Here is a 16,026-nt window from a genome sequence, read left to right on the forward strand (position 1 = left end):
ATTGACGTCCTTTTTTTCATATATATATATATATATATATATATATATATATATATATATATATATATATATATATATATATATATATATATATATATATATATATATATATATATATATATATATATATATATATATATATATATATATTTTCTACTTTGTTATAAAGAAATCCAATAAAACTAAATTCTAGTCATACATTTAGGCCAAAATGTATTCAGCCACATGTCTTGGGTAAAAAATCCCAATAAGCGTATATTTTTGTGGTTTGTGCAAAAGTTATATTGTCTACAAACTAGGGTACAATTACTGGAATTTACACTTCTAGTTTATGACCTCATTTCTTGAGGTGCTAAAATGTCAGTACAAACCCCCCAAATTACCCCTTTTGGAAAGTAGACACCCTATTTTCTGAGAGGCATGGGGAGTATTTTGCAGATCTCGCTTTTTGTCGCAAAGTTTTGAAAAAAGAAAAGAAACATTTTTTTTTCCTTTTCTTTCTTAATTTCCAAAACAAATGAGATCTGTAAAATACTCCCCATGTGTCTTAGCAAATAGCTTGTGTAACGGCTACCCACTGGTAGTGAGGGGTATCGGCCGTTGGAGACGTCCTTTTTGCTGACAAGTTATGATATGCAGGTACCGCCGGTATATCCCATAGAACGCCCTTCCAAGAAACGAGACGTGCTACGTTTGAAGGGGCAAACAGACTGAACTTTAATGCCACATTGTTCCTCCTTATATCTGGTTACAAACTGTACAGAAACAAATGACACTCCCTTGAGCCAATCAGCCGCTAGCCGTCTTGGCTCCTAAACTTAACTTGATCAGACAATAGAATTCAATTAACCTTTAAAACAATTATCACTCACACATAATCCCCATCAGCATACACCTCACAGGGGGCTGTTACCTACACAAAAGAGAGTTCATTAGCTATGCAAAGGGAACATTAGCATTCAGCAGTGAAAGAGACCCTTTGTCCAGTTAACCCTTTGAGCTCAGAATACACTGTGGTACATCCAATTGTGACAAGCCATGCAGTTCCTTGTAGTCCTCCCTGCATGAAGATTATCGATGTCCCGGCAGCATGCATAGGTCTGTTACAGCTTGGGGTGTCTACTTTCCAAAATGGGGGTAATTTGGGGGGTTTGGGGCTATCTTGACATTTCAGGGCCTCGGAAACTGATGTTTACATTTTTATTTCATAAAGTATTTGCACAGTGATTTTTCAAACAAAATTTTGGGGGGAAAAAAAACACTTTACATTTTAATGCACAAAAGCACTATATTGGCCAAATGTTTGGTGAAATATAAAAGATGATCTTATGCCGAGTACACAGATACCAAACACGACATGCTTTATAATTACGCACACCCGTGCAGCGGCGACAAACTACATACATCTTTAAAAGCCTTTACAGGTTACCACTTTAGATCTACAGAGAAGGTCTACTGCTAGAATTACTGCCCTTCATCTGACATTTGTGGTGATACCTCACATGCATGGGGCAATTCCTGTATAGATACAACACCAGACCGACGCTTGCAGGGGGACAGGGGTGTGTTTAATTTATTTACACTCTCCCTTTCATTTTTGGGGTTCACTAGATAGCGATTCAGTCATTGTTGGGTGTATTAGGGGGTGCCTTTTATTTGGGGGAGGGTGGGTGTGCATCCTGTACTATTTGTTTCCTATATAGGGGAATTGATCCCAATTTAGTTACTTGCACATTGCCCTTACTGGGCTTACATATGGGGAATGTTATGGGTAGGGTTCCTCTGATTATAGGGCCAGCTGTGATTATAGAATACATATAGGCCCAGATTCACAAAGAGTTACGCCGGCGTATCAGTAGATACGCCAACGTAACTCCGAATCTAAGCCCGCCGTATGTTTAAGTGTATGCTCAAACAGAGATACACGTAAACATGCCTAAGATACGACGGCCTGCGCCGTCGTATCTTAGGGTGCAATATTTACGCTGGCCGCTAGGTGGCGCTTCTATTGAGGTCGGCGTAGAATATGCAAATGAGTCGTTACGCCGATTCACGAACGTACGCTTGCCCGTCTCAGTAAAGATACGCCGTTTCAGTAAGAGATACGCGGCGTAAAGATAAACATGCTCCCTAGGTGGTGTATCCAATGTTAAGTATGGCCGTCGTTCCCGCGTCGCAAATTAAAAATTTTACGTTGTTTGCGTAACTCGTCCGTGAATGGGGCTGGACGCCATTTACGTTCACGTCGAAACCAATGACGTCCTTGCGAGGTCATTTAGCGCAATTCACGTTGGGAAATTTTAGGGACGGCGCATGCGCAGTACGTTCGGCGCGGGAACGCGCCTAATTTAAATGCTCTACGCCCCCTACCCGGCTCATTTGAATTACGCGGGCTTGCGCCAGGGGATTTACGCTACGCCGCCGCAACTTTACAGGGAAGTTCTTTGTGAATAAAGCACTTGCCTGTAAAACTTGCGGCGGCGTAACGTAAATGACATACGTTACGCCGCCGCAGTTTTACGTCCAGATACGAGAATCTGGGCCATTGTGGATAAATATAATCCCCACTTTTTATGGATATGGGAGGTTATTAATCAATTTAGGTGGGTAACTGCTTTATTTCTGGTATGTTGCTTTTATTACTGTTATGCTGCTGTAATTTATTATTAAATTGACTAGGAGAAAATGATTGGGTCTATAACATCTGTTTTCTATATTATATATGAATTATTAATATATCAATTCATTATTTTATTAATCTTTTTAGGCATGAATAGGGTAGATAAAATTTTAGTAGAATTTTAGATTAATTGAGTTTATTCCTGTTATTGTTATTGTCATTTTTAATGATACACCACACATAAATCTTGATTCCACATTTTTAAAATTTGTAAAAAAAAAAAAAAAATGTAAATGTAAATTGGTATTTTTAATGTTACTGAAATTGGTAATGAACGGATTTAATTTTTAAAAGATTAGGAATCCGGTAGTACTGAGGCATTAATATGACTCTGTATTAATAATGCAGAGGGACGGTTGAGTTGGACATAGCGGATTAAGGGCCAGATTCACAAAAGAGATACAACGGCGTATCTCCTGATACGCCGTCGTATCTCTGTTTTAGGGTCTTCCTAACTATGCGACTGATTCATAGAATCAGTTACGCATAGTTTGCCCTAAGATCCGACAGGTGTAATTGAATTACACTGTCGGATCTTAGGATGCAATACCTCGGCCGCCGCTGGGGGGAGTTTGCGTCGTAAACCAACGTCGGGTATGCAAATTAGTACTTACGGCGATCCACGGCGGTTTTTCGCATTCGTTACGTCGTCGCTAGTCTAGTTTCCTGTCGCAATTTTAGTCGTCGTTTTACCTGCCCTAACTTTACACAGCCCGCGTATGTGCTGTTTAAAGTATGGCCGTCGTTCCCGCGTCGAAATTTAAAAAAAAAATTGTCTTGTGTAAGATGTCCGGGAATACGAAAGTACGCTACGCACGTCGCTGTTCGAAAAAATGACATCACTTCGCGCAAAGCATGGCGGGTTTTTCAAATCGGAGCATGCGCAGTAGGTCCGGCGCAGAGGCGCGCAATATTTAAATGGCACACGCCCCTTTGAATTACGCGGGCTTACGCCGGAGGCCGCCAGCGTAAGTTTTCATTGCAAGTGCTTGGTGAATCAGGCACTTGCGATGAAAACTTGCGGCGGTGTAACGTATCTGTATGTAACGTAGGGGCCTCAGGTCCCGGGACGGAAAACCTTTTGGTCCCACTGTTTTCACACACATTATTACATGGCACACCTTGTAAGTAATCAGAACTTATTATTTTTTCTATCCTTTTTTGTTAAAAGTTAGTTCATTATCTTGACCTCCATTTACTTATAGTTATCCTAGATGTAAAGGACTTTTTGCCTATATGCTTCAGTTTAATCCTCCCTGCTAGTTTACTGCTGTGTGTGTGTGTTAGAGGGAAGGTGGTTTCAGGTGGGACTCATTCCTCTAACAGACTATCGATATGTTAATGACCTTTCCTCAGCCAGCTCCCTATTTCAAAGGGTTAATTGATCTATTGTGTGTGTGAAGAAGCCCTGTGGTTACTGTTTACTGTGATTAGAAGTGGCTCATGTTAATTATTCTGATTGCTTCATTGTGGTAATTATCTCTCCTATCCACGGGGCCAAGCTGTCTAGATAATGTATTCTGTTTGAACTAGTAATTAACGTCACTGATGTCATTATCTAAAGAAATGTCGTCAGGGTCGGCTCCGTCGTGTCTGCCTAATCATCTGTATGGGAGCCCCCACTGTGTGAGGGGGCGGAGATTTGTCATTGTAACAGTTTGTTAATTACATATAAGCTCTGTGTTATAAAATTAAAGCTGTCTTGTTCCAGCAGTAAGCGCTGACTCATGTGTGGCTTATGGGTGATTCCAGGAATATTCCTCCTCGTGGAATATTGGGGTGATTTTCTTTATGGGAAGAAGGGAAGACTGACGGGGAGATCATTCTAATACCGTCACACTAGATATCCCAATTCTTCTGCCCCTAAGGAGTGTTTTATATACACGAAACGCCGCGTCGGGCTTACTAAGATGTAGCCATATGCGTTAATGGGATTTTACTTTGATCAATGTGATGATTTGTTCATATTTCATAAGCTCTGTTACATTATCTATGGTGTGCTGCTCAGTTCTCATGTGTCCACATTTATTGTTTGAATTGTACAAATCATTGTCATATGTTAAACATTGTATTTTAAGACGTAAAAAACGTTTGGTTTGCTATGTGTCACTGTACACGCTGCCTGTTTTTACTGTGTAGATATTTTATCTATTTAATACATGTATACTACTTTCAGTGGCTTGTTTCATTTCTTTCTTTAATTCCCATTAACTTACTGTTTCATTTAAAGTCCCAATCTCCTCTTATTTGTTTTAAATTTAGGGGGTAGTCAGAGGATTAGTTACCTCTGACCTGTTCGTTTTCAAATTTGGGCCTCTGTTCCAGCTGTGACTGTACTGTGAGTGACCACTATTGTTGTCTGGGGTGTCAGTTCCACCCCAGGCCAAGGGTGGCAGCAATCAGATCCAGGTGTTTGGTATTCTTTCTCAGCGGCCAATCGGTGGGGGTTGATCACCCGCTGTGCATGCTGGGGAAGAGTATTTAAGGGACAGACGTCACGGGTTCTGGGTCATCGTCATCCACCCTGGGCAGTAGTTCCCCCACCCCTGTGTGTGGCCCTCCTGGTCGGGGGTGCGTGTTCAGAGTTCCTGACTCTGGGACCATGGTCTGGAGTCGTGACTTGCCGACTGGGTCTGCATTGACAAAGTGGTCCTGCGCTATCCATCCTAGAGGGAGGAGCCACTGAATGAAGTACCTGTCTGGAGAGCACCGAGCACGAGGCTGGTACACTCAGGAAGGCCTGAACTTCATTAAAGGACACATCACTACTGAAAGGCTGAGCAGTGATCGCCTGTCAGTTTCCCGATTCCACAAGTAACTACTTTGAGAAGAGATCCGGGTGCTTAATCCTAAAGGGTGCTTAATCTTAAAGTGAGAGGATTCTGGACCGAACGGGTCTCCACCTTTAGGAAGGTCAGTGGCAGAGACTGTACCAAGGTTCCGTTTGATGCCCTGGCTGCTAGGACTAGTGAGAGAGGCCTATCCGGGGCACACTACCCACTCTGGCTAGAGTGGCGACGAGAGTTCATGTCTGGAAGCAGGAGTGTTTCAGATCACGTTCTTCACCTGAACCCACTACCTATATCCTACTTCACCTCTTCAATCTATTGTTCGTTCTTTTACCACGTTTGGTAAATAAAGCAGAGAAAAAGGAATGCAACGTGTGGACATTGACGACTTTCTTTCAGCTCTCATCCAGTACCCTAGACATCGGAGAAGTAGAGGTAACGTGCTGCCCAAATTAAACCAGCAGCTCCTTTGGGGGAAGTGCTACATAAGATATCTTCAAAGTGTTCAAAATTGCAGCATGAGGAGTGAGACCACCCAAACTTTAACAGACTATGTACATGCAAAAACCTACTCTGTTATTGGCAGTGTTGTAACTAATGGCGTTTAAATAAACACCGTTAGGCAACGATGGGCCTCCTGAGGGTAACTAATAATCTATCAGATTACTTTTTCCCTCTCGGCAACGCCGTTCCCATTACTGGGCGGCGTTACCGAAATTACTTAGAGCGCGTGGGGGGGGGGCAGTCTGGGCAGACTCTGCCTCCTCCCGTGATGCTGCTTGTGACTCACCGACCAGCTGACGCGGCCGGCCAGGGGGAACGGTTTGATACCCAGCCCTGGTCATAGTTCCCACTGCAGCTTCTACCACACCCGTACCCTGCAGGCGATCAGCTCCGAGAGGAAGGCCAAGAAGGTGCGCTTCTACCGCAATGGAGACCACTACTTCAAGGGGCTTCCCTATGCCGTGTCCTCTGAACACTTCCGATCCTTCGATGCTCTACTCATGGAGCTCACCCGATCCCTCTCCGACAATGTCAACCTCCCCCAAGGCGTGCGATGTATCTACACACTGGATGGAGCCAAGAAGATCACCAGCCTGGAGGAACTGCAAGAAGGTAATTGTCGGGGCATGATCACCCAGCTGTATGATGATGAGCACAGGTCACCTATGAGATGATGAGCACAGGTCACCTATAAGATAATGATCACAGGTCACCTATGAGATAATGAGCACGGGTCACCTATAACATAATGATCACAGGTGCTGGGGTATTCTGAAAACAGTTGTCCTAGTGTCAGTGACACTCCACCAGACCGCTCCACATGCCCAGGCAGGCCCAGCAAATGCAATACTGTGTACAATTAATAATATCATCATCACACTCCACTTGCCCAGCAATACTGTACAATATCAGATTCAGTGTGCAGTGTGCCACTGTGTCACACTGCACACTGAATCTGATATTGTACAGTATTGCTGGGCAGGTGGAGTGTGATGATGATATTAATAATTGTACACAGTATTGCATTTGCTGGGCCTGCCTGGGCATGTGGAGCGATCACAGTTACTTTGCTGAGTAACTAATTACTTTGCCAATGTAGTAACTGAGTCACTAACTCAATTACTTTTTTGGACAAGTAATTTGAAACTAACTAATTACTTTTTTAAAGAAAGCCCCATAGTAAGGGGAACCCAGGCGGAGGGGCCACATGACTGGGGGAACACTGTGCGGTGCACACACAGGATAGGGAAGTGAGGTCTTAGGGGTGGGGTTACCCAGCACGAGGAGGGTTTGTTAAAAGTAGTGGGTGGGAGGGGCTGGTCATTCCGGCCCTATTCATGGTAGAGGTAACACACAGACTGTTTGTTCCCTCCCTCCCCGTGGAAGTGTCTGGTATGGGTATTTGTTTTTAATGTTATTTTTGTGTTTCAGGTGGACGTTGGTATTGGTCTGGGGTTCCTGAGGGTTGGGTGGTGGTTGGTATAATATATTTATATGGGATGTATATACCTGAGATGGTTGGTAGGAGTTGGGGCCTGTCATGGGATGGGCACCTTCCCTATCTGGTTAGGTGGGGGTTATTGGTCAATCGTGCTGAAGAGTGAAATGAAAGAGGAAGTCATTGTCTCGTGAGCTGATTGGAGCACGGCTAGAGGCCAGGATGCTTCCTGATGGAGTACAGCCGATTACCTAGCACTTTTTCTTTCCCTTTTCTCAGGAACAGCAGTTTTGTATAATTGTTGTGTTTGGGTTAATTTATTCTATTTTTGGTAAATATATATATGAAGTTTTATAAAGATATATATATTTATAAATGGTATTTTATTAAAGTTATTTTAATATTTACCTTTTGGTATTAAATAAAGGGGCCTTTAGTGGTCATTTAATCCAGAAGGTGTTGCGTGGTTTATATAGGGGGTTAAGAGGTTTTGGGGTTTGTTATTGGTTTAAGTAGAAAAGACACTAGTAGTACACCAGTCAAGGAAGATGAGCAACACTGGTTATTGGTTACTTATGATTGGTGATGTGCAGCAACATCTTCCTTACAGGATAGATATAAAGATAGCTGTGCAGCGCCAGAAGTGAGACTCCCTAAACCTCAAATTGTTAATATTTACACATTTTAAACAAACACAAATATACATGATGAAGCCCCGCCTAGGGCGTAACGTGTAAGGTGAAGACGTCATCACGCCTGTCAGAGACACTAGGAGAGCCGCTGCTATACTGTTATGAAGGAGAGGAGGGTCGCTGGGTGCTCTGTGCATTCTTACATGGATATATTGTGATTCTATGTGAGGATATATTACATGTTATTATTAATAAACTAATAATGACCCGAGTATCCCAGCTATTGTGACACATACAAATAAAACAGATCTGGTAACAAGTCACCAAGTGGGTATTATCCTCAGACCGGGAAATCTGTCCTCCAGGGGGCAGGAGAGCGATAGTGAGTATGATGACATGGTGGCTGATTTTCATTTCATATATTTATTGTAATATATCCGAAATCCACATATCAGAGGAGATCATTTCATCTACATCACTTTCCCTTTAGGCTCCTCCCACTAAAAGAGCAACATCTCCCCCGGACATTTATCCAGCATTCTTATTGTGTTTATGAAGCTCTGAAAACACTATAAGGACACATCATAAATGTCACAGAAGTGTTACTGAGCATTGCTTCCTTCTTCATAATCATCACACGTGTGAGCGAGTCCTAAGGGTTTCTATTCCATCCTATTTCTTGCTTGTTAGGAATATGGAGGGTCATTCCATATGTACAGAGCCTGGTCACTGTTCTACTATAAGGGGAACCCCAAATCCCATGGATGAGATTACAAAGAGAAAGATTCCCTCAGAGAGAGGGGAAGACATGAGAAGAGGACAGGTGATGGAAGATTCTACATGGGTGAGGATGGAGGACACCCAGAGATAGAAGGAGACACTGAGAGACGGGAACAATCACAAGACGCCACATTTCCCCATCACTGCAGATCACACATTTCTCTTACTCTAATTTCTGAATTTTACTCTCCGGGTTCATCAGAAAGGAAAGAGAATCAGACTTTATTTCATCTTCTAAAGAGGAGGAATCTTCTTCTTCTGCTTCTTCTGCTTTGTCCTCTCCCGGACAATCTTTACTGGAAATATTACAATTGTAAAATCTAAAATCCAATAATGAGATAATAATTACCACCAAGAATGTATGACCTCTGACACCAAGAATAACAATGTAACACCCAACATTTCCCTTCCACATGGCTGCCTTCCCTCTACCGTCTGGACCTGATGAGGACTTCTCATTGGTGGCTATGAGTGGTGTTTGAAGTCACACTCCAGACAAAACTTAAGGAGGCCCCTGATACGTATACGGGGTCACCGGCCTTCCTACACAGGGGTCTCCATTCATCAACAGCTTCTGGAAAATCCTGGAACACCACTTTGGTTCAGATATAAAATGCAGTCCAGACATTCCCATCTCCGCCCACTTCTGCAGACAATTGGCTCCTCCAATGTTGGGATGATGATGTCACACTCCTGACATTATTTCCTTCCCCCACATCTCTGAACACTAAGCTTTCCCTCCAAATGTTCTGTGTGTAGAAGGTTATATGTGGGAACCACCATTTAGCTCTGGTTCACACAGCACAACATGAAAGTCGCAACGACTCCCAGCCTGACTTTTCTCTACAACTTCCCGGCTACCAGGTGTGACTTCAAAGTGACTTTACTGAGAAGCATTCCTATGTGACTTTGATGGATCCGTGTTTATAGCGTGTTTTGTCACACGGCAAAACATGCGTCTGATAACCGTGATTGGGGTGTCATTAACAATCAGGCTGCATTTACATCTGCATGATTCTGAATGAACATCAACCACAGAAAATAGGATTTTTATAACAGCTTACCTGTAAAATCCTTTTCTTGGAGCACATCACGGGACACAGAGCCGCATAACCATTACATGTGGGTTATAGAGTCTACCTTCAGGTGATGAACACTGGTGTAATCAATTAAACAAGAAGTTCCCTCCCTATATAACCCCTCCCCTACTGGGAGTACCTCAGTTTTTGTAGCAAAGCAATAAGTGTCCCAATATCCCCAAACAAGAGGGGCGGGAGCTCTGTTTCCCATGATGTACTCCAAGAAAAGGATTTTACAGGTAAGCTGTTATAAAAATCCTAATTTTCTTTATTGGACATCACGGGACACAGAGCCGCATAGCCATTACATGTGGGATGTCCCAAAGCAATGCTTACTGAGGGGAGGGAGACACCAACAACGCAGACTGCCATCAGACGTGAGGACCTATAATGCTGCCTGCAGCATACTGCGCCAAAAAGCTGCATCCTCCTGCCGTCTTATGTTCACCTGATAGGAATTAGTGAACGTAAGCACAGATGACCAAGTTGCGGCCTTGAAAATCTGCGTCATAAAGGCTTGAAAATGCATTGCGCATAAAGCGCTTACCATCCTGGTAGGGAGCACCCCCACAAAAAAACAGGGGGAATCCTACAATAAACCACAAGCCTGAATAATAACCTGATGAATCAACCTTAAAAACAGTTGATTTTAGACGCTGCCTGCCCTTTCCTGGGGCCTCCTGGTAGCGCAACATCAGTTTTCCGTATCCGAGCAGCCGCTTCAGATAGGCCTAGGCCTAGACCCTTCTTACTCCAACGAGAGAGAGAGTGTAACCATTTTAATAGCTGACCTGAACACTGCCTGCCTATCTAGGGTCTTCTGGCAGCCCAATAAAAATGTCAGCTTTCTATATCTGAAACCTTCAGATAGGTATTTAACTGCTCTCATCTCAATTGAGAAAAAAGCAATAACTTTTCCTTCCGCGAAACAAGGTTTTGAAAAAAAGGGAAGGTAAGAATATCTAGATTCAAATGAATACTAGATCCTTCTAGTAAATAAGGTTGGGTGAGGATGAATATCACTCTACTTGTAAGAATAATTGAGTATGGCTCTATACCAAGAAAGTTGCAAATACTGAAACTCTCTTGGAGGCTACCACAACCAAGAACACCAATTCCCTTGTTAAAGGATGAAGGGAAATATGGTGCATCGGCCCAAGGAGCGGACCCTGTAAGCCGAAAAAACTAGAGCCAACCCTCCGAGCACAAGGGCCACCAAACTGGTGGACTTATGCACGTCACGCCTTGTATAACAGCCTGGACCAATGAGTGTGAAGCAAGCGACCTTTGGAAGCAAGGCCAAGATCGGATCCTTGATATAACTTAAGGCTAGCTCCGTCTCCTTTCCAAATGTAGGAAGGCAGGAATTTTACCTTTGACAAACTTCCACGGATACCACCATCTGGTTTCACACCAGGAACATGGGCCTTCCAGACCATAGGATATCTGGTCCTGGAGGCCAGCTCTCTTGTATGAATCAAGGAAATTGCCGCTGATTCTGAAAGCCCCGATCCTCGAGAATGTGGGCTATAATGCCAGACCATTAATTCACCTGTTGCAAGGCAGGATGTAATACCCCCTGCAAAGTAGGCCTGGACAAGATGTAAGGGACGGTGGGTCCTCTACTACCACCCTTACTGTTCCTGCACCGAGAGGTCGTCAGGGTTATGCCGGAGTAATCAGGCCAGCTTCCGTTCTCCTCTAATGTTGCACAGAAGCCACAAAAGTCACAGCACTGGGGGGAGAGACACAACTAGTGACAACTGGTCCCCCCGGATTACTAACACATCTGCCCCGCATGCGGGTGGATCCTTTGTCCTTGACCCCAAGCTGTTCCATTTCTTGTTAAGCCTGGTCGCCAATACCTCTTATGTACAGGGAACTATTTCTGTGGCATTTGGTCAGGAAAACAGTCGGGGTGTAGAGGTCATTCTCCCGGAGACACTTGTTGACGGCTCCAGTGAATCGCCTGCCAATTCTGCATTTCATGAAATGACAAATGTCAATAGGCAAGGCACAAGCTCCTCCTTGGTAAATTAAGTAAATCACTAGTATGGCATAGTCTGATTGTACTCTGACAGAACCAACCTGCCACCTGAACTTTCAGGCCCCTAAGCCAGATGCTCCATCGGTAGCTTTAGCTGACAGATAAGGCTCCCTTGGAGCTTGACTACTTCCCCTGGGCCATGGTCTCTTCCTGACCTGGCAAACCCTTTTAGTTAAGAATCACCAAGAGGAATTTCAGCATATCTCTGGGACCGGTTCTTTGGATAATGCTAGGTCAAGATCCACTCTTTCTAGGCCGACAAAATACTGTTTATAACAGCCCTGAATAAAAGTTAGTATAGGGAACTGTCTTGAATGAAGCCAGCATCTTCCCTAGTTCCTTAAGCAAAAGGCCAAAAGTAAGGAACTGTTCCTTGCCGTGACCACATAGACCAGTTTTCTTATAGCGATGGTCTTGTCTGAGGCCAAAAAAAAAAAAAACTCTCCTTTTTGGACTGTGCCAAACATACCCAGCTTCTTGTCAAATGAAAGAATGTATCTTTAGACTGGAATCCCACCCAGGAGTTCCAGATACTTGACCATGCTGGACACCCTTAGGTCCAGCCATGCTACAGACTGACCCATCAGCAGGAGTTTGCTTCGGGATGCCATTACTGCTATACCCTGGGCCTACAGACCTGCTAGAGGCGGGCCCTAGCACCCTGACAACCCAGGCACGAAGGCCAACTCAAAAGGGCAAGACCACCAACTGGAGATAGTGCTGTTCCCCTGCGAAACGCAGACAACCTCTGCAGACCCAAGTAAATAAACACATATGCAACTGGCTCCCCTTATGTGTATGTGGCAAGTGTTAAAGCCATATGCCTCAATGGAAGTGTGTGTACATGGCAGCGTGTGTTCATGGAAGCATGAATTCATATAAATATGTTTTAAGTAAAACATGCATATAGCATGTGTGCTCTGGAACAAGCATCTTGCAAGCAAGCATGCACTATAAACGTGTTATGCAACAATGTGCAACATGAACCCATGCAGACACGTATTTCTATGGAAACACAAGGAATCCTGTATTGCTTAATTAGGCCGCCATGTGCAACTTTAAAGTAATCATGCGTCCTTATGCGATTCAGCATCTTCCATGCAATCAACATCTTATGCATTTTAAGCACTACTGTGCGGACAAGAACCCTTGTGTGACCAAGGACTCTTGTGTGACCAAGCACCCCTGTGCAATCCAGCATCCTTATGCACTCAAGCATCTTAATTTCGACTTTAGGCATTTCTGTGAAACAAGCCTCTCTATGTGATCAAGTATCCTGGGTAATCCAGGACTATGTTGATCCGACAACCATGTGTGATCCAGCTTCTTTTTGCATTCAAGCATCTTTAAGCGATCTTTAGGCATTCTTGTAGAAACAAGCCTCGCTGTGTGACCAAAATATCCTTGAGTAATCAAGGACTTGGGTGATCGGGTAATCATGTGTGATTCAGCATTTTTATGCCTTCAAGCCTCTTTATGCGATTCTAGGTATTTCTGTGGAAACAAGCCTCTTTGTGTGACCAAATATCCTTGGGGAATCAAGGACTTGGATGATCAGGTAATCATGTGTGATTCCAGCATTTTTATGCATACAAGCATCTTTATGCAAACTTAGGCACTTCTGTGGAAACAAGCCTCTCTGTGTGACCAAATATCCTTGGGTAATCCAGGACGCGGATGATCAGGTAACCATGTGTGATCCAGCATCTTTTTTACATCCAAGCAACTTTATGCGATTTTAGGCATTTCTGTGGAAACAAACCTATTCTGTGTGACCAAACATCCTTGGGTAATCAAGGATTTGGGTGATCAGGTAACCATATGTGATCCAGCATTTTTATGCATACAAACGTCTTTATGCGATTTTAGGCCTTTCTGTGGAAACAAGTCTCTCTGTGTGACCAAATATCCTTGGGAAATCCAGGAATTGAGTGATCAGGTAACTAGCATCTTTATGCACTCAAGCATTTCTATGCAACTCTAACAAACATGCAACACCATACAGACAGAAACATGTATCCTTATGCGATCCACAATAAAATATGCTCTATTACTTGTTTTTATCCTACATGCATTCCAAACTCATGTATCTTGTGCAACATGCGGTCTGTTAAAGAGGAAGTTATCCTCTGTAGATGTGCGTTTCCTCAATTAAGAGACGTTAGCAATGTGTACCAGCAACTGTGCATCCCTCAGATGTGCATTTGGTTAGCCTGAAGCCGACACCAGGCTGAAGACCATATGGAGGTCTTACTAGCCACCTATAGGAAAACCTCTCTTTACACTCTAAGGAGAAGATAGAGGCTTTGGCCGAGTAGGCAGAGGGAAGTTATATGCAGCATGAATCTCTGAAAAGACTGCAGGTGCAATCAGAACCTGTAGGGCTTTTGATAGCTTCTCCTCGTTAGGCTGCAGCTCCTGTCTCCTGTACTCTGACACTGAACCTTCATCCCCAGCTCTTCTAATTCCTTTGTTTAAGGATTAAAGCAGGAAAAGGGGGCACACCCTGTTTTTTTTTTTTTTTTTTCACTTCTTGTGAGGATGCTGCGAACATAGCAGTTAACCTCTTGTAGAACAACAAATGCGATGCAAAAAAAACAAAACACATGCAGAGTGGCTGCAATGTTGGGGGAGGCTGCATTGCCTGACAGGTCTGATGGCTCAATCTGTGAGCTGTTTAAGTCTCTACAGGGGAGAATAAGGGGCCACCAGGTTCAGGTGGCGATTCCTTTTTAGATTCCTACCCCTGACCTTATTCAATGGGGAAACAAAAGTCCTAAGCTAAAAGCAGAGGAACTTAACCCAGGTGCATCAACAGCTGAACTTAGTCTGGCAGAAACAATGCCTGCTAATCTGCACAGCTAGATGTGGAGTAGGCGTCTTAGATGAATCTGTATCCAACTCACACAAGATGCTTACGTTTGTGTCCCCCTAGCTTTACAGAGCTCTGACGTCTGGGCCTTATTGAAGAGCCCTCTCTGCGACTGCACTGAGCTGGTGAGCACGTGCGACATGGTAGAGCCTGAAGCTGAGGAAGTGGGACGCACAATAGACCAGCTAACACTTAAGCTTCCGTCTTTGGAAAGCATTGTAAGCGAAAACATCAGGCATGTCTCTTACTGCCCATAGTAGTGGAAAAACAGATAAGACTTGCAGCTACTCATGGAAGACAATCCTTTGCATAGGATTAAGGGCATCTTTTTTTTTTTTTTTTTTTTTTTTTTTTTTTTTATGTACCAGCCCCTTCAAGGGGAGATATATGGGTACTACAGTCATCCTGTCTGAACAGACATAGTGGCCCAGGCTACATGCCGGCTAGGGGAGGTATATGGGTGCCCTGAGCCATGCCGTCTCAGAAGACATTGTGGTTTACATTGCCCATGCATAGAAGCATAATATAGGCGAGACCCATAGTCCCCTACAGAAGACCTATTGTCGAACCAAGTCCCGTAGGTCCTTCTCTTACCTTTCCACGCTGCAGGGTATTGCCAAGCAAGAGGCCCAATCTTCCCCCTTCACCGTGGGTATAGTCCTAGACCTTCAGGGACTGGGGTCCATGGCAGGAACACCACACCCCTGGACCTATATAGCACCCTGGCAGCAGAAAAAACATTTGGTCCTTAGAAGGCACAAAGTTCTGGAACCCAGGATCCAGCCCTCCGCAGAGAGGCATTATAGGCTAAACCTCGTTCTTCGTACCGAGGCCCGGGTACCATCCACTTTGGCTATGAAGCACCTTGGACGGATCCGGAATTATGGAGGCCTTTTACATCCAGCATGGATCCCTCCAGTGGAGCTCCTAGGAGCACATGTTAACTCGTGACCAACACCTTAGGCACTGATGAAAAAACTGAGGTACTCCCAGTAGGGGAGGGGTTATATAGGGAGGGAACTTCCTGTTTAATTGATTACACCAGTGTCCATCACCTGAAGGTAGACTCTATAACCCACATGTAATGGCTATGCGGCTCTGTGTCCCGTGATGTACGATAAAGAAATTGTGTGCTTTGCCGCACGTTTCAGAAATGTGATGCGACCGTCCATCACGCTTGTACTGCAAAAATGGCGAGCCAAGCA

At 44.0% G+C, this 16,026-nt stretch overlaps 1 protein-coding gene across 2 annotated transcripts in view; it reads right to left on the reverse strand.

Annotated features, from left to right (window-relative positions):
• Positions 1-16,026, reverse strand: part of LOC120933835 (NACHT, LRR and PYD domains-containing protein 3-like) — a 59,537-nt gene that overhangs the window by 21,264 nt on the left and 22,247 nt on the right. For both annotated transcript variants that reach the window (XM_040347244.1, XM_040347245.1), the window contains exon 6: positions 8,991-9,143. In XM_040347244.1, the coding sequence (XP_040203178.1) occupies positions 8,991-9,143 (153 nt within the window). The remainder of the gene's footprint in view (positions 1-8,990; positions 9,144-16,026) is intronic.

Source organism: Rana temporaria, chromosome 3 (assembly GCF_905171775.1).
Source record: "Rana temporaria chromosome 3, aRanTem1.1, whole genome shotgun sequence".
Classification (NCBI taxonomy): domain Eukaryota; kingdom Metazoa; phylum Chordata; class Amphibia; order Anura; family Ranidae; genus Rana; species Rana temporaria.